The sequence below is a fragment of the Phodopus roborovskii genome, unplaced genomic scaffold (genome assembly GCF_943737965.1).
Source record: "Phodopus roborovskii unplaced genomic scaffold, PHOROB, whole genome shotgun sequence".
NCBI classification, from domain to species: domain Eukaryota; kingdom Metazoa; phylum Chordata; class Mammalia; order Rodentia; family Cricetidae; genus Phodopus; species Phodopus roborovskii.
In genome coordinates, this window is record NW_026126448.1 from 17,412,065 (window position 1) to 17,437,137 (window position 25,073).

General features: G+C 44.7%; 1 protein-coding gene across 2 annotated transcripts; it reads right to left on the reverse strand.

The window, feature by feature from the left end:
- Positions 1-2,265: 2,265 nt before the first annotated feature.
- On the reverse strand, positions 2,266-25,073 carry Zbtb8a (zinc finger and BTB domain containing 8A). 2 transcript variants are annotated; one of them, XM_051188891.1, is made up of 4 exons: positions 24,706-25,073; positions 8,262-9,118; positions 6,120-6,289; positions 2,266-2,923 (listed from the first exon to the last, which is right to left on the reverse strand). In XM_051188891.1, the coding sequence occupies exons 2-4, from the start codon at positions 9,082-9,084 to the stop codon at positions 2,591-2,593; spliced, it is 1,326 nt and encodes a 441-aa protein (XP_051044848.1). In that variant the 5' UTR covers positions 9,085-9,118; positions 24,706-25,073; the 3' UTR covers positions 2,266-2,590. The 2 variants fall into 2 exon arrangements, with proteins under 2 accessions (XP_051044848.1, XP_051044847.1); XM_051188890.1 differs by lacking the exon at positions 24,706-25,073 and adding an exon at positions 16,129-16,202.

Sequence of the window (25,073 nt, forward strand, 5' to 3'; positions counted from 1 at the left end):
CTCCTATGAAGAGCTGATTTGTTTTCCTTTTGACAAGATGCAGTGATTCACTTTCTATAGTGTTTTTGCTAAGTGGAAATACAGAACTGGGAATTGAGTGTGGCTTTCAGAAGTGGAAAACCAGTGTGTAGCCTTGGTCTGTGATTCCTGCATAATGAATTCTTCGATTTTTGAGGAACAGTCTTGAACTTGGTCATTTACAGCGGTAGCAGAAGGTACCTTACACATTTCAGTGGAATGCAAATGCTCCAGCATGGTCTCAGAAGAGGATACTCACTGGTGTAAGCAGCCACTGGGATTGAATCCAATTTCAAGCAAAATCATTTGAGATGAGTATGATAGACAATATACGCCTGTGATCACAAGACTCAGGATTCTGAGTTTGAGGCCAGTCTTGGCTATAGAATGAGCTTGAAGCTAGCCTGGGTAACCTAATATGGTCCTGTCTCAAAAAAGAAAAGTGTAGGGCAAGGAGTACATGTATGTTGAGATCTTAATATTTAGTTTTTTGTAACAGTCCTAGCTGTCCTGGAACTTCATTTGTAGACCAGGCTGGCCTCAAATTCACAGAGATCCACTCTGTCTCCTCAGTGCTGGGATTAAAGCCTGCCTGACCACCACCTCCCTGCCTCCAGCTTATTTTTAAAGAAAGGAACAGGATTACATTTAAGGATCTTGAACTCCCATAACTTTTAGCAGTACTTGCTGCCTGGTTTTATTATTTACGCATGTGGTACACGTATGTGCTGTGGAGGTGTGTGGAGGCCAGCATGGCATGTTCAGTCTTCCCCAGCCATTCTCTGCCATGTTGCCTTGAGCCTCGAGCTCTGTGAGCAGGAAGCCCAGCACTTTGGCTGCTGACTACCCTGTAAACCCTCAGCGCCATCTATACTCATCCACACACATGCTTGGCTTTTCCACCTAGGTTCTAGGAATTCAAGCTCAGGTCTGTACGCTCACTGAGCCATAGTTTGTGTGTGCACTTGCATATACATATATGCATGTGTGTGTAGAGGCCAGAGGCCAATGCCAGGTTTCTCCTCTATCATTTTCTGCCATAGTTCTCGAGACGGGGCTTCATTGAACGTGGCTCTCACTTCTAGGATCTGCACATTCCCATGTGCCCAATGAACACAGGCTGCATATGACACTAGCCATGTATGTTTTTACATGGGTTCTGAGGACCAAACTCAGGTCCTTATGTCTGCATAGCAAGCCATTTTTTACTGAACCCCCCCCCATCCTCTCTCTACTTAACCCCTCCAACAATTAGCTCATAAGAAAAACATTTTAGTAAGATTTATATGCAAGGTGGTTTGGCATATATATACACATACATACATACATACATACATGCATGTATATATATGTAATATATCTGCACACCACATACATGCAGTGCCTAGGAACACCAGATGAAGACTTGGGATCCACTGAATTGGAGTTAGCAATCCAGGTCCTCTGAAAGAGCAGCTAGTGCTCTTGTGTCAAGCTGTCTTTCCAGCCACACAAGAGTAAATGTAGGTATATATATTTGTTTTTTTCTTTTTTGGCTTTTCAAGACAGGGTTCCCCTGTATAGCCCTGGTTGTCCTGGAACTTGCTCTGTGGACCATGCTGGCCTTGAACTCACAGAGATCCGCCTGTCTCTGCCTCCTGAGTGTTAGGATTATGAGACAGGGTTTCTCTGTGTAGCCCTAGCTGTCTCAGAAGTCGATCTGTAGCTCAGGGGAAAAAATACTTTTTAACTTTTAATTTTATGTTTTACCTCTATGTACATCTATATACCATGTGAATGCCTTGTGCCCATACATGTCAGAAGTAGGTGTTAGATTCCCTGGGATTGGAGTTACAGATGGTTGTGAGCTGCCATGTGGGTGCTGAGACTTGATCATGTATACTCTGAAGAGCCAATGCTCTTACCTGCTGAGCCATCTCTCCAAGCCCCTGGCTGGACTTGAAATTTTTAACAGATTTGCTGGGTTCTGTAGTTGGGTAGCCAGACTCAAATTCAGTCTTGTCTGGTTCCCTGTGAAACTCAATATGGTAACATATGCTTTTAAAATATGTTAACATTTTGTAGGCAGGTTTATTGGTGGGTGAGGGTAAGGGTTCCTGCCACCAAGTCTGATGACCTGAATTCCATCCCACATGGTAGGAGAGAACCAGCTCCTACAAATTTTCTTCTGGCTTCCACACGTGTCCTAGTACAGGCATGCCTCCTCCCCCCAAACAAAATGAATCAATAAAAATGTAATAGAAAAGATCGTCTTAAAGTTTTATGATAGATTTATTTAAAATATTTTACTCTGAAAAAGTTTGCTAAATAGATTTGTTCAATAGTTAAAGAAAATGCCATCTGTGAAATAACAGAAAGGGTAACTGATCATCCATCATGCCAATGCAAGCAAGGTCTGTCTTCCCAGAGCAGCACCAAAGTTCAGAGTGACCTATTCAAAGAGCATGCAAATTACATTAGGTCACTTCTAAGCCAGCAGGAGAAATCCATTAACCGGGCTCTGCCCATGGAGAGATACAGGATGTCCATGTAAACTGCAGGCACGCCCAGTTCTGATGAGTCACACTACAGGCTACCTAATGTTGGGTTTGGTTTCCTTTTCTTCCTCTTCCTCACTATCTTCAACTTGTTTTATGACCAGATCTGCAGACCCATCCTCTACAATCTCCACGTAGGATCTATTCTCTTCCTCACTCAGATGCCACCGGGAATCCTTAGCTCCATCTGCTGGGGACATGCAGTGTTGTTCAGCTTCCAGATCAACAGGGAGGCTGTCGATGCCAGCTTCCGAAAGGCACTCGTTACACAGTCTGTAGCGCCTGGTTCCTTCCTGCACCACCTGGCCTGTGAGGTCAGTCACATGGCGTTTGCATTTCCTGCAGATTAGTTTGCATGCCTGGTGGATCTGTGTAGAGATTTAAAAAGTGATTAAAATACATTTTCAAAAGTGGGTCAGTTTGCTATTTTAGGGACCAGTTCATATACTTCAGGTGTTCAAAGCCATGCATTAAATCCAAGTTAACAACTAATTATCAGAAGAGATCCCAGGACAGTGACAAATGTACACCATGGACACATCACATGTCAGCTTTCTTTAAGTAATGGCTGTAATGTTTTTCTTTAATTATTTTATGTATTATATACACAGTAGTCTGTCCGCTTGTATCCCTGTGGGCCAGAAGAAGGCACAAAATCTCATTTCACATGGTTGTGAGCCATCATGTGGTTGTTGGGAATTGAACTCAAGATCTCTGGAAAATCAACTAGCGTTCTTAACCACTGAGCCATCTCTCCAGCCCTGGTTTTCTTATTACTACCGAATACTTAATCCCACAATCCATTAACCCAAGACAGGGTTTCTTTGTGTAATAGTTCTGGCTGTCTCAGACCTCAATCTGTAGGCTAGGCTGGCCTCAAACTCACAGAGATCCACTTTCCTCTGCCTCCAAAGCACTGGGATTAGAGGCATGTACCACCAATGCCCAGCTAAAGACCCATTGTTGTTGTGTGTATAAGGGGCGTGTGCAGTCAGAGAACAATTTGCCAAGTCAGTTCTCTCCTTCTTCCTCCGTGTGGGGTCTGGGGAGTGAACTCAGGTGACCAGGGACTTAGGGAGCGAGCCCGTCTCGACTGCAGAGCTGCCTCACTGGCCCTGCACTAAGGACTAACAAACAAACAAAAAACCCAACATTTACTTCACGTATATTTTTTAACTAAGGAAGAAAAATATACCCAAATGTAAGTTTATCAACATTTTCTACAGTGATCAATGTCCAACCATACTGGGCATTAGAAGGCTCGGTCCTGATCCTGGTTCTGTAGTGTCTTTGTCATTTATTAACCAAATCTCTCGGAACAAATTTAAACATGAAAAACTAGTTTTTAAGCTGCCAGTCAAAATACTGAGCAGAGAAGAGTGAGTAGCCTGCATGGGTGCTGGTTTAAATAACCAGTATCACAGGTCCTTCACACGTCAGTCAGCTGTTATCCCTGCCTGCTTCTTTACTACTGATGGGGGTGCTACTCCCATCAACAGTACTGAGAGTAAGTGAGCACAAAACGAGTTAATGGTCAGGAGATGCTTTGGTTAAAAAGTTTGGTAGTGCACGTCTTTGATTCCAGCACTCAGGGGACAGAGGCAGGCAGATCTCTGTAAGTTCAAGGACAGCTTGGTCTACAAAGTGAGTTCCAGGACAACTAGGGCTACACAAAGAAATTCTGTCTTGGAAAAAAAAAAGTTAAATGGGGGCTGGAGAGACTGCTCAGCAGTTAAAACCACTGGCTGCTCTTCCAGGGATCCTGGATTCAATTCTCAGCAACCACATGGTGACTCACAACTATTTAAAAATTCAGTTTTAGGAGACCCAGTACAATCTCTGGCTTCTGAGGGCATCAGGTTAAGCATGCAATGCACTTACATATATGCAGACAAAACACTCATATGCATAAAAATTAAAAAAAGAAATGCTTTTTAAAAGATTTATTTAAAATACATGAGTATTGGCTTAGTGGTTAGGAACACATACTGTTCTTCCAAAGGACCTAAGTTAAGTTCCCAGCACCCACATGTAGCAACTCACAACTGCCTGTAACTCCAGCTCTAGGAAATCTGACTCCCTCTTCTGGCCTTCATGGGCACTGCACTCATGTGTACAAACTAGGAGGGAAGAGGGAGAGAGGAAGAGGAGGGGGAGAGGGAGGGAGAGGAAGGAGCATGGTCCCAGCATCCCAACAAAGTGATCAATGTGTGATCATGGGTGATCAGTCCTCCAGTTAGTGTTTCCTAGTGTGACACGTGAGATATACAATATTGGCCTTGATGTGTCCTGGCCAAAAGTGTTTTATTTGAATCTGTTAAGGATATAGTTAAGGGCACTGGTGGCACATCCCTTTAATCCCAGCACTCGGGAGAGAGAGGAACTCTGTGAGTTCCAGGCCAGCCTGGTCTACAGTGGGTTCCAGGACAGGCCCCAAAGCCACAGAGAAACCCTGTCTCACAAAACAAACAAAGAAAGAAAAAGGAAATAGTTGAAACTTCAGTACATGGAAATGCAGGTGGGTAAAGGAACAAGCTAAAAAACACTATGTAAAAGCAAGCAAAATCAGAGGTAGGATATTTTGTAAAATAAATGGTTTAGTATCTTCAACAATCCAGTTTATAAGGCAGGAAGGTGTGTGTGTGTGGGGGGGGAATTATGCCAGATTAAAAATATACGTATGGGATTTATCAATAAGATGCACTTGACTCTGGTTCAGAAAATACAGCTATAAAAGGTATTTGGTGGGGACTATGGTGAAATCAAAACTGAACTGAGTGCTAAGATAAAATTTTACTGCAATGGAAACTGTGAGTTTGAGGATAGCCTGGTCTACAAAGTGACTTCCAGGACAGCCAGGACTGTCACACAGAGAAACCTGTCTTGAAATACCAAAAAAGATTTATTTGTTTACTTATGCTTTGCCTACATGCATGTATGTGCAGCATGTGTCCCTGGTACTCATGGAGTACAGAAAAGGAAAAGGTGTCAGATCCCCTGTAACTGGAGTTACAGATGAATTGTAAATTGCCATGTGGGTATTGGGAACCAAACTCAATCAAGACCTCTGGAAGCTGGAAGAGCAGCCAGTGCTCATAGCCTCTGAGCATCTCCATGGCCCCTCTCCCTCTTTTTTTCCCCCCCTTAAGAGTCTTTAACTTAAACTGGAGCTCACTGATTTCGCAAGATGAGCTGCTCAGGGAGCTCCAAGGAGCCTCTGGTCTCTGCCTCCCCAGTGCCGGAACCACACGTACATGCCACCACACCTGGGTTATTTTATATGTGGGTGCTGGGGATCCTCAGTCAAGTTAATTTTCTGTGGCAATCATGGTTTCACCTCCCCAACCCCAATTTAGATTATTTAAGTAGATAAATGAAAGGCTGGGGATGTAACTCAGTGGTAGAGAGCTTGCTTAGCATGTGTGATAGAGTGTTCAATCCTCAGTACCAGAAGGAGGGAGGGAGGGAGAAGGGAGGCAGGAATGCAGGGAGGGAAAGAGGGAAGAAAAGCAGATAAGTGCATATAGGTTACAAGAAGCAAAATGTTGAAAACTCATTACATACTGTTCGGAAGTGGCTACTCAGATGGTCTAGCCTGCTAAATCGTTTCCCACAAGCTTGGCACGGGTAGGGCCTTTCTCCTGTGTGGCAGCGCAGGTGGCGTTTAAGGTCTGCTTTCCGCTTTACCACATGTGTGCAGTATGGACACTTGAATCTCAATCTGGGCAGATCATCTGTGAACAGACAGTTGGATTAAATCACTGCAGAGGCCATAGTCACATTTCTATTAGTGTAAGGAATCCAGAGTAGTTGGTGAGCCCAACACTGTGAAGGTAAAGAAGGGTAAACAACTTGAATTAACCACGATGTCAAGTAATCCTGGGCAGAGAAGTGGAACTTGAGTACAAAGGCCAGGTAAATTGGACTACACCCTTAGCATTTTACTTAGATTTAAAAGGTAGTGCCAGACTCTAAAACTACATACACAAGCCAAAAATAAAGCAATTAATTTTTAAGTTAATTACTTATTGGTTTGTTTGTTTTGTTTTGTGTTTTGAGACAGTATTTCCTTGTATAACCCTGGCTGTCCTGGAACTCACTTGTAGACCAGGCTGGTCTCGAACTCTGACTGCCTCTACCACCCAAGTCCTGGGATTAAGGTGCTGACCACCACCATCTGGCTCAGAAATTCATTTTTAAAAGGGAATTTTTGTTTGTTTGTTAGAGACAGGTTCTCATCATGCAGTACTGACTGGCTTCAAACTCACAGAGATCCACCTGCCTCTCTACCTCCCAAGTACAGAGATTAAAAGTGTGTACCACCACACCCTGTTAAAGAGAGACCCTCTCCTCCCTCAGGGGAGTACCAAATCCAGGGCCTTTCCAGTGCTAGGCAAGTGCTCTACCATTGAGCTAAATCGCTAACCCCTATTTCTTTTTCTTTTTTTATTTTTTGGGACTTTTAAAGATTATATTTATTTTATTTGTGGTGTGTGTGTTACATGTTGGTATACAGGTTGCCACATTGAGAGTGTGGAAGTTATGAAAACTTACAGGTATCACCTGCTTTTCTCCTTCCTTCATGTAGACCCCAGGGGCTGAATTCAGGGCATTAGGCTTGCTGCTTGGTGGCAAGTGAGATACCTCACCAAGTGCTTGTTTTGTTTTTCAGGACAGGGTCTCACTCAATAGCTCTGAGTGGTCTACAACTCAGAGTGAGCATCCTGCCTCAGCCTCCCTAGTACTAGGATTATATGTGTGAGCTACCATGCCCAGCTGTAAAAGAACTTAATTTGAGCTGGCAGTGGTGGTGCACACCTTTAATCCCAGCACTTGGGAGGCAGAGGCCAGCCTGGTCTACAGAGTTAATTCCAGAACAGACTCCAAAGCTGCACATAGAAACCTTTTCCCCCCCAAAAAAGAAAAAACGAACAAAGAATTTATTATTTAATTTGTTCTATTTATACCTTTTATACCCTTGCCTTTTTTTTATATACTTATTAATGCTTTTTTGTTGTGAGGCTGGGGACAGAAACCAGGGCTTAGTCATGCTCCAAAACACCCTCAGGCATTCTTTTTCTTCTTTTCGTGTGTGTGTGTGTGTGTGTGTGTGTGTGTGTGTGTGTGTGTATGTGTGTGTATACTGAGTACTCTTTCTTTTGACTGTCATTAAATGTACTCAGTATTATATTTTGAATTAAACATTTTAAATTAATGTCCTGTGAAATAAATTTGAGTAAAAAGTATGACTTAGCCAGGCGGTGCAGTTACACCTTTAATCCCAGCACTAAGGAGACAGAGGCAGGCAGATCTCTGGAAGCTGGAGGCCAGCCTGGTCTACAGTGGGTTCCAGGACAGGGTCCGAAGCTACAGAGAAACCCTGTCTCAACAAACAAACAAAGTATGACTTAAAAAAAAATCAGGTGTTCTTAGCACCTGCTGCTTTTCCAGTGGACCTGAGTTTGGTTCCCAGCACCCATGCCAGGTGGCTCACAAGCTGCAATTCCATGTCCAGGGCATCTAATATGCCTCTGTGAGCATCACCCATACATACACACCAATACATACACACACGCTCAAACACACACACAAACACATAAATAAATGTAAAAATAAATTTCTAAAAAGATCACTTGGTTCAACTGCCATGGCACCTAAAAGTAAAGGCGTTTGGGTCTGGGCAGGGACTTAGGCTCTTTTGGGTACCTGGAAAGCTCCTGGATGTGACATCAGACCCTTGGCCGTACTGGTAGCCAGCAGGAGGAGCAGAATCTACTTCAGCATCAATCTGTACTTGCTCTTCAGGCTGGGAAACAATGTTGGAGGAATCGGATGTCTGAGTTTCTCCTTTTCCAGACTTAAGATGAACAACGTCAGAAGGCTGTGACAATCTCAAATGCTTGCTCTTTTTAACATCGTCCTTCCTCGGCTCATTGGCCAATGGTTGTTGGGTATTCATTTGGGAAGCTGCGTGGTAGTTGTACTTGTTCCACAACTTTCCACTTACTATACTCGGCGCTTGGTCTGGGCTCAGATGAGAATGGGGAGTCGAGCTTTCCTCTTGCCAGCCGCTACTATGAAAAGAGGGCCGTTCTACACCATTTGAGCTGGTGTCTTTATCTGAGAGGCTGAAGTAGCGATCTTTTTCTTTCTCACTAATGTCCAAGGAAGATTTAATGAAAGTCTTACATACACTAATGACATCAGTCATCTGAAGGAAGCTGGCGGCGGACATCACCTCTATAACATTCTGTCCAGTAAGAGAGAGTTTGCCAGAATAGACGAAGTCCAGGATAACTGTGAAGGTGTCAGGGGAGAAGGCCTGAAATGTGGCTGTAGCTGGCTGACTGGTCTCCTTTGAGCTCTGAGAAAGCAGCATTTTAAAGTAGCCACTGCTAGCAAACAAGACATTTCGATGCGCTTTGAAGACCTTCCCCTCAACCAGGATACTGCAGTCACAAAACACATCTTGCCTGCGCTGCTCGTTTAGCTGCTGCAGGAGGTAAGACTGATGAGAGGAGATCTCCATTCTGCAGGGGAGCCCAGTGGTCACCAGACAGGAGCTAAGAAACAAGCCTGGGGTGAGCTGGAGAAAACACGGATCAGAGGCTCGTTTCCCATCTCAACCTCCTTAGCAACACAGTCCCCAGACATCGGAAGATAACGGGGGTGGGGGTGGGGGTGGGGGGGTGTCTACAGGATCCGCTGCTGCTGGCCTCTAGTCTCTTGCTACTCAGAAGGCTGAGGCAGGAGGATCACAAGCTGGAGGCCTGCTTGAGTTACAGAGAGGGTTCAAGATCAGCCTGGAAAACTTGCAAGACTCTCAAAATAAAAAGTGAAAAAAAGGCTGCAAGTGTGTTCATATAGCAAAGAACCTGCCTAGCATATGGGGAAAAGGCCCATGATGATCTCTGGCATTGCAAACGAGACGAAACAAACAAACCAAAAAAAAAAAAAAAAAAAAAAAAAACCAAAACAAAGAACTGGCAGGAGAGGCTACCCTGGGCTACACAGCAAGACCATGTCTCCAAAAGACAAATACAAGAAAATAGCAGAGCCATAACTAGAATTTTCTACTTTACAAGTTGAGAAATACCCAATTAACAACTGTTTCCTCCAGAAAAAAGGCTATGTACTTTACTATCAGTGATGAAATAATAGAATTATGGAAAAATCAGTGAGAGGACACAGGACCAGAAGGTTCTTAGTTGAAAGAAGACAGAAGGCAGAGAGTCCAGGCTAGCCCCCGAAGAGGATCTGTCAGTGCTTATTCATGTCACATATGCCGTTTCTATTAACAGGGCCTTTGTTTCCATGAAAAGGGGAGACCTTACATGTCTGTATCAGTCCATCCCTGAGGGACACAGGACAGAAGCAGAAGAATGGAAGCAGAGGCCGCCGCGAAGGAACACTTTCCACTAGTGTTTGCTCAGTTACCTTCCTTATACAGTCCAGGACCACCTGCCCACACACGGCACTGCCCACAGCAGGCTTGTGCCTCCCACATCAATCATGAATCAAGAAAACCTCCACAGACATGCTGTCAGGCCAACTTCGTGGTAGCAATTCCTCAGCTGAGGATCCTTTTCCCAGGTAACTCTAGTTTGTGTCAAGTTGACAGACTAGACCATGTCTATGAGACTTGTTTTTGTGAGACAGGGTTTCCCTCTATAACAGCTCTGGCTGTCCTGGAACTCGATCCACAGTCCAGCTTGGTCTTGAACTCACAAAGATCCGCCTGCCTCTGCCTCACAAGTGCTGGGATTAAAGGCATGTGCTGCCACTACCTGGCTAGTTTCTGAATTTTTAATCATATTGTTAAAATTTAATTTTTTTTATGTGTGCTATGGCTGGAATATGGTTTGAGTCTGCCCCTCCTCACTACATGAAAGACAGCTAAAGACATAACTCAAGGCTGCACAAACACATTAATTCCCATTCTCCTTCCTCTTTTTTTCTCCTGTGTAGGCATTTTGCCTGCATTTCTGTCTGCATACCATGTGTGCCTGTTGAGGCCACAGAAGGTGCTGGATCCCCTGGGACTGGATTTATACATAGTTGTTAAGATACCCTGGGGGTGCTGGAACTGAACCTGGGTCCTCAAGAATTGAAGTAAGTGCCATTAATCTCTGAGCCATCTCTCCAGCCTCTAGGTCTATGTTTAAAAAGCTAATATCAGGCCAGGTTGTGGGGGCACATGCCTTTAATTCCTGAACTCTAGAGGCAGAGACAGGTGGGTCTCTGTGAGTTCAAGGCCAGCCTGGTCTACTGAGCAGAGTTCCAGGATAACCTCCAAAGCTACACCGAGAAACCCTGCCTTGAAAAACAAAAACCAAACAAACAAAAAGTTAATATTGGGCCAGAGTGAGGGCTTAAAGTTAGTTAAGAGCGCTTGATGCTCTTGCAGAGGACATCAGTACCCCACACCCACACAGGGTATCATAGCCGTCTGCAACTCCAGTTCCAGAGGAAATTCTGCCCTCTTCTGGTCTCCATGGGTACTGCAACCACATGGTGCATGGCACATACAGGCATGCAAGCAAACACTTGCATTCACAAAAAAATTAAAATAAAAAATTTTAAGTTAATTTTTCCATTAGGGAAATTTTGGTTTGTTTGTAAAGTTTCAGTAAAAATCGCTTTCCAGGCAGTTTGTGAAAGCTGAAAGTGGGTATCTGTGTTGGTAAGGGTTGCCACTGGTCACTATGTACAAGTTATGTAAACAGGCTCTAACTAAGAGTTATTGGGGAGCAGGAAGATCTCTAACATTAAAAGTAAAGTGGGCTGGGTGGTGGTGATGAACAACTTTAGTCCCAGCATTCTGGAGGCAGAGGCAGGAGGATCTTTGTGAGTTTGAGGCCAGCCTGATCTACAGACTGAGTTCCAGGGCAGCCAGGGCTACACAGAGAAACCTCGTTTTGAAAAGAACAAAAGAAATGCCTGATGCTAACTGGGATAATGGGGGTGCACACGCTTTCTTATGTTGCTGTAGTAAATTATCTGGCTGGAATATACAGAATAGCTTCTGCAGGTTTGGTTTTGTTTTGTGTTGTCTAGGATTCTTAGTATATCATTTCATTTGAGAGCCCAGAAATAAGCCCTCCACAACAGAGTTTGGGGGTTCATTGGACAACTGTTTGAGCTTGAGTAGATTATGACACCGGTGCCAATGAAATGGGAGATGAGGGTCACTGCCTGGCTCATTAGCTGTGTCTGCATTTTAAAGTCCAGGCTGCTCCCTGCAGTCATTATGATGAAGGAGAAGAGGATTCTGGGAAGCTAGCTACTGCTACTGCCAGGAAGCACCCAAGAGAGGAAAGGATAGGCTGCAGGCCTTAGACTCTCAGCTCAACTGACCATTAGGGAAACAGAGAACTAATGATTATCTCCTCATACGGCCAGAGGTGGAGACAGCAAAAAACCAGACACCCAAGCACATGCACTGCAAAGTAACCATGAAAGTTATTTTACACCTTGACCAAATTTCTTCTGCAACAAGCGTCAGTTAGCTACGAAGGAGAAGGACCTGACACTTGGAATGACAGTCAAACCTTGTAACTCTAAAGTCCCTTGAGTTCTCCACATACCCAGAAAGTAGGCTCTTTCCTCATTGAGAGTGTTACCTTCCTCCACTTTCCATTCCCCGCCGCCCCCCAGAGCCTAGGATGGTTGGCCTCAAACTCAGGACCCTTCAGCCTCAGCCTCTCAAGTGCTAGACTATAAGGAGGTGTCATGACTTCTAGTTCCTCTCTTTTTTCTTTTTCTGAGATATAGGGGTGTGCTGATTTGAATAAGAATTGCCCCCACAGGCCCATATATTTTAATGTGTAGTCATCCGGGAGTGGCACTATTTAAAAAGAATCAGAAGGATTAGAAGTGTGGCCTCCCTCATTGGAGGAGGTGAGTCACAAGGAGTGGGTGCTAAGGTTTCAAAAGCCCACATTAGGCCCAGTCTGTCTGTCTGTCTGTCTTTTTCTCTCTGCATGTGAAATCAGGATATAGCTCTCAATTACTGCTCCAACACTGAATACTGTCATGCTCCCTATCACAATCCCCTCCCCCAATAGGAGCTAAATCTCAGATGTTATGTCATTTCCTAAGGTCATACAGCCATTGCTGACTGTCCACATCTGGAAAGCACTGACCTCCTCTAATATCTATTCTATACAGCTGCATCCATGTACACTTTATGTTGTGTATAAAACCTACTTGGGAATCTGCCTAAAACCAAAATGATGATAAGGGACTAAACCCTCAAAACTGAAAGACTCCAATTAAATGTTTTCTCTTATAGGAGTGGCCTTAGTCAGAGTGTCTCCTCACAGCAAGAGAACAGTGACTAAGGCAGAAATTGGTACCAGAAGTGGGGTATTGCTGTGACAGCCCTGACTATGCTACTTGCCCAAAGAATGTATACTTTGGGACTTTAGATCAGCAAAGCAATTGACTGCTTTAAGCAGAGCTTAAAGGTCCACACTAGTAGAAACATGGAAGACAGTAGTTCGAGAGCAATATAAATTAGAACGGCTAGCTCAAGAAGTTGGGGGGGGTGGACTGGAGAGATGGCTCAGAGGTTAAGAGCACTGACTGCTCTTCCAGAGGACCTGAGTTCATTTTCCAGAAACCATATGGTGGCTCACAACCATCTGTCATGAGATCTGGTGCCCACTTCTGGTGTGTAGGCAAATATGCAGTCAGAACACTGTATATGCAATAAAAATAAGTAAATAAATTTAAAAAAAAAGTTGAGGGGATTAGAATATTAGTAAGTGGCCTAGAGACTATTCTTGTGATATTTTGGGAAAGAATTTGACTACTTTTTGTCCTTGTCCTAAAAATCTGCCTGAGGCTAAATTAGAGAGTTCTGGATTATGGTAGAGATTTCAAGACAGCCTGGTACTGACTTCATCATGTGGTTATTAGTATCACTCTTATAAGGATCTACAATGAAAAGGAGAAATCTGGAAAAAGAGAAATACAAAATGTACAGTCTGAGAAGAAAAAGAGCTCCAGGAAGTGTAATGAAGCTAAGTCCAGTGCTCAAGTAGATTAAAAAGTTTACAGAAAATCCTGATGCTTCCAGGTAGTATTGGCACATGCATTCTGGGAGGCAGAGACAGGTGGATCTCTGTGAGTCCAAGGCCAGCCTGGTCTACAGAGTGAGCTCCAGGACAGCCAGAGCTACACAGAGAAACCCTGTCTCAAAAAACCAAAAGAAGAGGCTGGAGAGATGTCTCAGAGGTTAAGAGCATTGGCTGCTTTTCCAGGGGCTCTGAGTTCAATTCCCAGCAACCACATGGTGGCTCACAAACATCTGTAGTGGGATCTGAAGCCCTCTTTTGGCTTCCAGGAATACATGCAGACAGAACACAGTATACACACAGTATACATAATAAATAAATCTTTAAAAAAAAGAAAAGAAAAGCCTGATGCTAAATGGATTAACAAGATTGGCGACTTCAGGGCAAGACCCCACCCAGCTAAGGTTCCAACTTGTAAAATGAATTAAAAACTGGGCAAGCAGTTTATGGATAGGAGAAATATAAAATGTGCTTGGTCTGTCCTGACTAGAGGGCCCTGGGGATAGACTTCTCCCCTGGTAATGTGACAAAGGAAGGCATCAGCTTTCTCCCTTCTTAGGATATAAAAAAAACTGAAAAAAATGGAGCTATCAGGGTTTTGAGACCCATTAAGGGAAAACTATTTGCTCCTAGTCAAAAGGATGAGATATGAGTGGACTTGGTGGAAATATGGCATTCTGATATGCTCTAAAGACTTGAATATTATTTACTATTGTCTTCCCCTGAGAGCTAATCCAGCTGGACTATGCATTCCCTGGGTAGGAGATCATTCCTCAGGAAATGGGATTCACCAGAAGACACGCTAAGCAGATGGGAGGATTGATTATCCCTTAATGAGATCACGGGCTTATCCCTCCCAGAAGCAGCGTTTCCACCACACAACTCTGCCAAGCCTGCCTGAATAACTCCTATCTGTCTGTCTGTCTACTAACCATCTATTATCTATCATCTAATCTATCTGTCATCTACCTACCATCTACTCTATCTACCTATATATCTACTATCATCTAATCTACCTGTCTACCTACTATCTACCATCTAATCTACCTATCTACCTACCTATCTTTTCCTTTTGAATACTGACCAGAAACCTAAGACCTAAGCATCTTTCATCACCACTCTGGGATTTCTTGTTCTTTCTCTGAAAGTCTCTTTCCTTTCACCATGCAGCTGCTTGATGATCTCTATTGCTGAGCATGTCAGTTTCTGGGGCCTCAACTCAAAAAGGCTGGCTCTCTCTCTCTCTCTCTCTCTCTCTCCTCTCCATTTTCCTCCTCTGGCTCTGGCAACTGCCAAGATTTACAGAGCTTGCTTGCCCAGTTGTTTTTCTTTCCAGTTCTAATAAAATGGTCCTCAAGCTGGGTGTTGGTGGTGCACGCCTTTAATCCCAGCACTTGGGAGGCAGAGACAGGTGAATCCCTGATGAATTCAAAGCCAGCCTGATCTACAGAGCTTGTTGTTCCAGGACCTAGGGCTGTTACATAGAGACACTCTGTCTTGAAAAACAAACAAAAAGGCCCTCAAGCTTCCTTCTGAGTATTTTAAAACCATTCAATTAAGAAGACTAAGGATGCTAAAGGGAATCCCAGTTTCCCCAGCACTGCCTTGGTGAGATGAGAAGCAAGGACTGAAGACACCCCAGAAACCCGAGGGCCAGATAGCCTGGCATACAGAGGCAGAGGCAAGAAACCCTGTGTCAAACAAGGTGGCAGCTGAAGACCAACACCCAAGGTGTCCCTTGACCTCCAAATGCCTACACTCATATACAAACAGCCCAAATGTACACAAGAAGAAAATTAACAGTAAGTGAGCAGAGACAGCTGACCAAGATCAGAATGCTGAATAATTTACACAGGGAGTTTGAGCACAATAAATGCATTCTATAATATACAGAATGCATAGTTGCAAAATCCGGCCTTCAGCTTTTTATATATGTTTTTAGTTTTATTTTGGTTTTTCATTTTTTGTTTTTCAAGACAGGGTTTCTCTGTATAGCTCTAGCTGTCCTGGAACTCACTCTGTAGACCAGGCTGGCCTCAAACTCAGAGATCTACTTGCCTCTGTCTCCCTAGTGCTGGGACTAAAGGCATATGCTCCGCCACCACCCAAACATATGTAATTTTAAATGAGATATAGTATCAATTAATACTCTGGGGGCTGGAGAGATGGCTCAGAGGTTAAGAGCACTGGTTGCTTTTTCAGAGGACCCTAGTTCAATTCCCAGCACCCTCAAGGTAGCTCACAACCATCTGTAATTTTAATTCCAAGGGATCCAAGATCCTCTTCTAGCCTCTACATACATACAGTATACAGACCTAGATGCAAGGAAAACATCTATACACATAAAATGATAGAAATTATATTTTGCTAATTACAGAATTAATATTTATACTAAATGAGGTAAAAGAAACTTTTCACATGTGTCCAGGGTAGAATTCAGTGGCAAAACACTCAGGCCAACCTCTAGCACCAAAGAAATGGTTTCCTCATACCTGGAAACGTACAGATGCTAGCCTTAGAACCTGAAGACTGGTGAAAGGCAACAAGGAAAAGCTCCAAGTCAATGAGTTCCTGAAAGGAGTTGTGTCTGTGGAGAGAAAGGATAGGTACATGGGTGATCTTTTGTAATAAGAGAAGTATCTGGTAGGGTACTTAATTATTTATTTATATATTAGGCATCGGTGTTCAGTATGTAAAAATAGATAATTTGGCATAGATCATTAATTTTAAAAAATAGCTTTGGCAAGTGGGGGTGGTGGCCCATGATTCCTTTAATCCCAGCATTCAGAGACAGAGACAGAGGGATCTCCATGAGTTTGAAGCCAGTCTAGTCTACAAAATGAATTCCAGGACAGCCAGGACTGCTACACAGAGAAATCCTATCTCAGAAAAAAAAATTGATGTTTTGAGTCCCTTTCTAAATAAATTCACATTTGTAGGACATGGTAGAACATGCCTGAATCCCAGCACTTGGTATTTGGTAACAGAAGGATCAGGGGTTCAAGGCTAACGTTGGTTATTTAGTAAGTCTGAGGATAGTCTGCCCCAGATCCTGCCTCAAAAAAATAATAAACTGGCTATAAAAGAAGTTTAGAGGCTGGAGAGATAGCTCAGTAATAAAGAGCACTGGCTGTGCTTCCAGAGGTCCTGAGTTCAATTCCCAGCAACTACATGGTGGCTCACACCATTTGTAATGAGATCTGGTGCTGTCTTCTGGCCTACAGGCATCCATGCAGGCAGAACACTGTATACATAAAAAGTTTTTGTTTTGTTTTGTTTTTTGGGACAAGGTTTCTCTGTAGCATTGGAGCCTGTCATGGAAATCGATCAGTAGACTAAGCTGACCTTGAATTGACAGGGATCTGCCTGTCTCTGCCTCCAGAGTGATGGGATTAAAAGCATGTATCATCATGCCGGTTGAGCTTCAAATTTTTGATCCCCCACCTCAGCTTCCACAGTATTAAAATTATAAGCATATGTTCAAAACGAAGAATCTGGGGGAGGAAAAATTTTGTCATAGGGAAAGCTCATCCATTACTCTGTCCTAAGGAGCTAGGAGGATCTGGGTGGAGTGGTTACTCTGACAGCTTTCCTGTTCACCAGGGAGATTTAGGGGCACAATCATAGTCTATGCTGTAGCCAGCAAAAGTGAATTCCAAGCTCTCAGGGAGAATGAATTTCTAACCCATGTCTGTGTCCCACACAGGTTTTACATGAAGATGAAATATAAATTTTTGGAACAGTCACCAAATTCTACCCTAGTGCATATTCAGATACCTTTAGTTTTCCTTCTGGAAAACTAAAAAGTACATTTCCCAGTTACTCACAACCCCCCCCCCCAACCCCATGTAAAATACCAATTCTTTTATGAGAGTTTCAAGGTAGAAATGAGGAAGGAACCATCTTTCCAAGGCTGGACTGTTAATGCTGGCAGACACCACATTTATGGAAGCTTGGTGGCTGACAGGAAGGCACAGATTTATACATGTATGCAAATATCACAAATCTTATTAATGTAGACATTATGTTAACAATTGTAATTCTTGGGTTTCTGTTGTTGTTGCTTTTGAGATAGGGTTTCTCTGTGTAGAGTTGGCTGTCCTGGAACTCACTCTTTGGACCAGGCTGACGTCCAACTCAGAGATCTGCTTGTCTCTGCTGGGATTAAAGGTGTGCATGGTCTCGATGGATAATCTTACTATGTAGCTTAGGCTAGCTTCCAATTGCGATCCAGTCATAATGATTTTTTCTTCTTTTTTGTTTTGTTTTGTTTTTTAAAGACAAGATTTCTCTGTGTAGCTTTGGAGCCTGTCCTGGAAGTAGGTCTTGTAGACCACGCTGGTCTCTAACTCAGAGAGATTCGCCTGCCTGTGTCTCCCAAATGCTGCGTTCAAAGGCGTGAGCCACCACTGCCCAGCTGCTATAATAATATATATAAATTCACAGCAAGTGTTTCTTTTAATCTTTAAATTACTATCGTTTATTATTGTGTGCTTGTGCTATCCCAGATGCACATCCCACCGTGGACACGGGAAGGTAAGGAGAAAACTGGGGGTAATGGCTCTCCCGGATCCTGTGAGTGCCAGGGATCAAATTTAGGCCATCAGGTGTGGCAAATGTCTTCCCTCAGAATTGTCTCACTGGCCTCCGATAATTATTCTATTTTTCCATAATTTTCTCAAGTACAGAATCTGTTAAATCAGGGCTGGAGCAACAATTAATGTGATGTAAGTGTTTGCTGCTCTTCAGGAGAAGCCAAGATCAGCTCCCAGCGTCTCCATCAGGAGGTGCACAGCGGCCATCAGAAACTAAGGCATGGGGCTGGATAAGGCTCAGTGTTAAGAGTGCTAGTGCTCTTCCACAGGACCAGGGTTCAATTCCCAGCATCTACATAGCTGCTCACAACTATGTAACTCCAGTTCCAGGGATCTGACACCCTCTCATCAGACATACACACAGGCAAAACACCATGCACATAAAATAAGAAAAATGAATCCTTAAAAAAAAAATCTCAGCTGGGCAGTGGAGGCACACACTTTAATACCAGCACTGGGGGTGGGGTGGCGGCTGAGGCAGGTAGATCTCTGTGAGTTCAAGGCCAGCCAGGTCTACAAAGCAAGTTCCAGGACAGACTCCAAAGCCACACACAGAAACTTTTGTCTCAAAAAAACAAAACAAAAAAGAAAATTTCCAAAATTATACACAAAGCAAGGGAAACAAATCAGGGATTGAGCTGAGTGAGCCTAGAGTCAATTCACAAGTCAAATGTCCCCCACAACGCCTCACAAGCAAGCAGTTTGCATTCCCATAAGAAAGCTGAAAGAAAGCAGGGAAAGACACTGCCTGAGCAGGAAGAACAGGAAGACCCATTTAAAGTTTAATTCCAGTGTGGTGCTCAGCCAGGAACCCCATTACTCAAGAGGCTGGGGCAGAAGATTTTGCACTGGTGATGAACCTGTGTTTATAGACAGTTCCAGGTCACCCTGAGTAAAAATGACATTCTGCCTCAAAAACCAAAATGAAACAGAAAAGGACTAGGTGTGTAATGATGCAGCATGGCTTGGGACCTCAGGTGGCCGATTCCTGTCGAGGCGGGCAGATGGGAAACAGAGACCTGTAGAGGTGACTCAAATTGAAAGTTTTATTGGGGGGGGGGGGAAGAAAATAAGGTAAAGAGACACACAGAGAGAGGAAGGACAGAAAATATGAGACAGGAAAAGTCCTGTCTGCCCCAGGGGAACAGTGGGAAAGAGAGCGAAGTGGGCAGAGTCTTTCTTGTAAAGGGGTCCTTTGCATCTGTGTACTAACTAGTAGTCATAGAACCTTGGGCTGACCAGGGTACTGCCCGAGTGCATTCTGCCAGGTGACAGGGGCAGGCCAGCATAATGCCTGAATCCTTACACTAGGAAGGATATAACAGGTTGGTAAACTGCTGTTTAGCACACACTAAGCCAGGGTTGACCCAAGCACTACATAAAGTTTGGCGTGGTTGTGCAAACTATAATCCCAGTGCCGAGGAAATGAAGGCAGAGGATTTTGAGTTCATGGCCATCCTTGACCACATAGCAAGTTTGAGGCCAACCTGGGCTACATAAGACCTTTGTCTCAATAAAGTAAATAGTCAACATTTTCAAGAGAAAGTTCTTCCTGAATTATAGAGCAACAGGAAGTGAAGGGATGTAGCAGGCCCGAGCGTGGCAAACATGGTGCTGGTAGGTTTTGCCTTTGACCCTTCCCTCTCTCTTGTAAACCATGACTACATGACTACAGCTAGCCACCAAGGTCCATTCCCTTATTGGGACACTTTATTATGCCAGACTCATTCTCAAGGCTTGCCACCAAAGTCCAACTATCAATTCCAGCAATCAAAAGCCCTTTTTGGGCCTGAGGTACGGGTGTGTGTGTGTGTGTGTGTGTGTGTGTGTGTGTGTGATGGTGCATGCCTTTATTCCCAGTACTCAGTTGGATTTCTGTGAGTTGGAAGCCAGCCTGGACTACAGAGAGAGAGAGAGAGAGAGAGTCCCAGAACAGCCAAGGCTACTCAGAGATATACCCTGTCTCGAAAAGCCAAAACAACAAACAAACAAAAAGCCTCTTTTGGCTACTTTAGTTAACACACCCAATCAAAACATACCACAGCATCCTAGTCCATTCTAACACAAACCTTCCCTTTTTGTCTCTTAAAAATGACACCTGCAAGGTCATTTGCTGCTCTTTTCTGCCTGAATCAGAATTCAGCCACTCTTCTTCCCTGCTTAATAAAATAGGTGTGTGTGTGTGGGGGGGTGCGGATTGGAGAGATGGCTCAGTGGTTAAGAACACCCATTGCTCTTGCAGAAGATCTGGGTTCATTTCCAGCACCCACATGCAGCTTACAACTGTCTGTAACTCCAAAATTTGACACCCTCACACAGACATACAAGCAGGCAGAACACCAATGTGTGGTCTGTGGCTAATCCTGGGTCTGGGAAGGAGCATCCCGTTGTGTGCAGATCCCTTCAGGAAGTGCTCAGTAACTGGCTCCCTTAAAACCTGATAACATTTAGCATACTTTACAATAACAAATAGTATCCTGCATCAAGAAAGACTTATTTTCAGCTTACAGGACTATGCTACAGGCATGGATAATACCTTCCAGATTTTCTTTTTTTCAGTGCACTGATCTTACAAGTTGTATTAGCAAGTTAGACTATCTCAGGTGAGTCATCCAGAAGTCAAATGGAACATTTACAATGTCTCTGAGTTCAGTATCTATAGTAGTCCTTAAGAAGATTACAGAATTCAAAATTCCCATTAAGGTCTGTGATCTTTTAAAAGGTGATGGGAAAAGACAATTACATATTTTAGGAACCATTAAGTTTGAAGGTCTTTGGAATAGAAAGAAAGATTTGGGTAACACGTAGAGCCTGACACTATTCACAGCATTGACCCAGAGCTGCGGGTCTCATCTTTCCTGATGCTGCCATCCTTTAATACAGTTCCTCATGTGGTGACTCCCAACCATAAAGTTATTTTTGATGCTACTTCATAGCTGTAATTTTGCTGTTGTTACGAGTTGTGACCAAATACCTGATATACAGGGTGTCTAATGTTCAACTTCTGTGAGGGTCTGGACCCCAGGTTGAGAACTACTTATGTAGACCATAGTGTGTTGGCTTAGCAAAAATCCCTAGCTCCTAAATTTGAGCTAACTGGAAGGGCAATTGTGTTCTTTGAACAGCAGTTATATTCTTCGGAAGATGAAGGTCTTGTAATTCTGGGAAGATTTAGAATTAAGTCCATCTTAAGAGCTGTGCTGTAGAAGGCTGTCTCCTTTAAAATTCAAACTGAAAGTTAATTCTCAGGGGAGGAATAGTAAGAGGAGCTTTTAGGGGATTATCAGGCCAGGGGCTGTGCCCTCATGGATGGGGTTAGCATCCTAATAAAGGGATTTGGAGAAGTGAGTCTGGCCCCTCTTCATCCTTTCTATCCATTTTATGAATGAAGTAATAAGGTACCATCCTGGAGCAGAAGGCAGCCTTCACCTGTCAGGATACCACCACACACTAATCTTGGATCTACAACTGTGAAAAATACGTATCTGTTCTTGTTTTGTTCGTTGAACATAGGGTTTGTCTCTGTAGCTCTGGCTGCCCTGGAACTTGCTCTGTAGACCAGGTTGACCTCAAACTCAGAGATCTACCTGCCTCTGCTGGAATTAAAGGAGTGTAAGACCACCACCCAGCAATATTTCTTCTTTACGTGTTATCCAATCTCAGATAACTGGTTTTAGTAGCACATATAGGCTATAGAATCTAAGACAGGAGATCTTTAGAACTACATATAAGAACATTTGTTGGGCATGGGGGTGCACACCTTTGATCCCAGCACTTAAGAAGCAGAGACAGGCAGATCTCTGTGAGTTCACGACCAGTCTGGTCTACAAACTGAGTCTTAAGACAGCTAGGGCTACGCAGAGCAATCCTGCTTTGAAAAAAAAACAAAAAACAAAAACCACATTTAAGAAGGTCTGGAGATGGCCCAGTGGTTAAGAGCTCTGGCTGTGGTTAAGAACACTGCTTCTCCCGAGGACCTGGACCAGCACCAACATGGAGGCTCATAACCACCTATAACTTAACTCCCATCCAAGGTGATCCAACACCATTGCCTAGCTCCAGGCATGCACTTCGTACACAGGCACACTTACAGGCAAAACACTCATTTAATACTTAAAAAAAAAAAAAAAAAAGACTGAAATTATAGCTGAAAAGGCCTCAGTTAGACGGATGACACTTAATTTAAGCAATGTCCAAAGTAGAGAGAGTCATTTGTATCTGAAAGAAGCGTACTCCAGGCAAAGGGAGCAGCAGGTGCAAAGGCCTGGGAGGAACAAGAATGGAGCATGGAGAGCGGGTGAGGGGAGCACGCTGCTGTGTAGCTGTGTAGTATGCCTGTAACACCGGCGAATTGGGCGGCTGAGGCAGGAGCAAGCAAGTCCAAGGCAGCCCTAGGCCACTCAGAAAACCATCATCTCAAAATAAATTTAATGTAAAAAAATGTGGCTGGGTATTACCTTCATCCCAGCAGCTGGGAGGCAGAGGCAGGCAGATTCTGAGTTCGAGGCCAGTCTGGTTTACAGAGAGAATGCAAGAAGAGGCTCCAACTACAGAGAAATCCTATCTCCAAAAACAAAAACAAAAAAACAGGAAAAAAAAAATGTGGCTGGATGGTGGTGGTCCACGCTTTTAGTCCCAGCACTCGGGAGGCAGAGGCAGGTAGATCTCTGAGTTTGAGGCCAGCCTGGTCTACAGAGTGAGGAGTTCCAGGACAGCCAGGGATACACAGAGAAACCCTGTCTGGGAAAAAAAAAAAAAGTAAGGGGTCTAGGAATATATCCCAACAATAAAATATTTACCTAGCATGTGTAAGACCCTGGGTTCAATCCAGTAGCGCGTGCATACACACACGCACACACACGTACACACACTCTCACATGGTGAGCTAAGTTCCTATAAAGCCTCGGAGATTTATAGGTCTTTTGAGCCTTTGGCTTTTTTGGTAAGATGTGGGGGTGCCATTTAATGCTTGGAGAGGGTTGGGCACATGGTTCATTAGTAGAGTGCCTATGTAACATGTATGAAGCCCTGGGTTCAGTTTGAGCACAGATACATGCCTGTAATCCCAGCACTTGACAGGTGGCTGTAGGAGAAAACAGGAGTCCAAGGTCATCATAAACTACATAGATTGTCTTCAAAAAAAAAAAAAAATAAAACAAAATACATAAAAACAGGGAGAATTTTAAAAACCTTATATTAACTTTTTGAATATTAAAGAATGTCATTATGCCATTAAAAGATTTAAGACAGACTGAAATTCAACTAGTTCATTCCAACACTCCCAAGGTGGAGATAGGAAAATCAAAATTTCAAGGCTAGCCTGAAGCCAGCTTAAAACAAAATAAAATAGGTAAATAGAAGTAAGATTTGCCAGACAGTGGTGGCACATGCTTTTAATTCCAGCACTTGGGAGGCAGAGGCAAGGCGACCTCTGTGAGTCTGAGACCAGCCTAGTCTACAAGAGCTAGTTCCAGGACAGCCTCCAAAGCGACAGAGAAACCCTGTTTGGGGGGGGGGGGGTTAGGTGATAAAGATCGTGAAAGGTTTTGGTTTTTGGAGACTGCTCCTGGAGGCTTCAAGAACAGGAGGGCTTGGGAAGTTGTCACCACTCCCTGCCTAAGGGTGGAACAACTGCCCGCTTAGAGTCTTTCCTTTGCCAGGGAGAATAAACGGCCTGAACAGGTAGTTGTCTTAAAAGAAATTAAGTGAATTATTTCATGAAAGTAAAACTACTCCATTTACTAAAGTCCTGCAAACATAAAGATTTCTAGGTGTGAGCGGTTGGGTGTCCACTAGGTGTTAATCCTATTCCAAACACGTCTCGGAAAGACGTGGAATACTGCTAACTGCACGGTCAAGGGCGAGTAAGCGCGCTAGAGCGCGAAGGGACCAAAGCACACAGTGTCGCCAGGTGGGAGATGCCAGTGACAGTCTCCCGGGAGCCAGCTGGGGCTCCATACTTCTGCCCTCGGTTCTAAGTCCGGAACCGTCGCGTCGAGATTAAAAGCTAAAGGGTGGAGAGAACGCCCGGCTACAGCGCCCCGCGCCCCTCCCCCGCCACGGCGCCCGACGGCTGCAGACACGCCCGACTCTGTGGCGCCGCCTCCCTCCCGCTGCCACCAGGAGGCTCCGGCGCCTTCCCGCCTTTCCCGGGGCCCGGTCCGGCCCGGCCCAGCCGGGGCGGGCGGCGGGGAGGGCGCGGGCGGTGACGGGGTAGCCATTGTCCCGCAGCCGCGCCCGGGGCCGCCGCCGCCCGTGCCTCCTTTGTGGCCGTCTCCGGCCCTCGGAACCGCCGTTTTGCGCCCCGGCTGCAAATGGCGCCCGGCCGCCCCTGCGCCGCCCCGCGCACGGGCCACGGTTGCATCACCGGGGCGACCCCGGCGGCCTCGCCGCCCTCCGCCAGGCTCTCGGCCGCCTCCGCAGCCCCGACGCCCCGGCCGCCCTCTGCCCGCCCGCGCCCTCGCAGCCACTTACCGCGGGGCTCTGGCCGCTCGTGCGCGCTGCGGAGTAATTCTCGGTTCCCGGTGGGGGAAGCACCCCCTTCCGAAGCCGAGGCTGTGCGCCCTAAAACAAGTAGCCCCAACGCGGGAGAAACAAAAGGTATTTGCTGACGTGGGCGTTGGGCAGAAACGCCCGAGGGCTGAGGACACAATTAAAGGGGCAACGCACAGATTTCAGGCACCAACCAGCAGCTTCGCCCACTCCCCCTGTCCGTGCCCACACCCGGCTGCACCCTCCGCAGGCGCTGGGGCGCCCAGATTCCCCAGCACTTGACTGAGGATCATTCTTTTAGTCGCGAGCTTAAATTTTAAAATTGTACTTTACGTTGGGAAAGGCGCCTC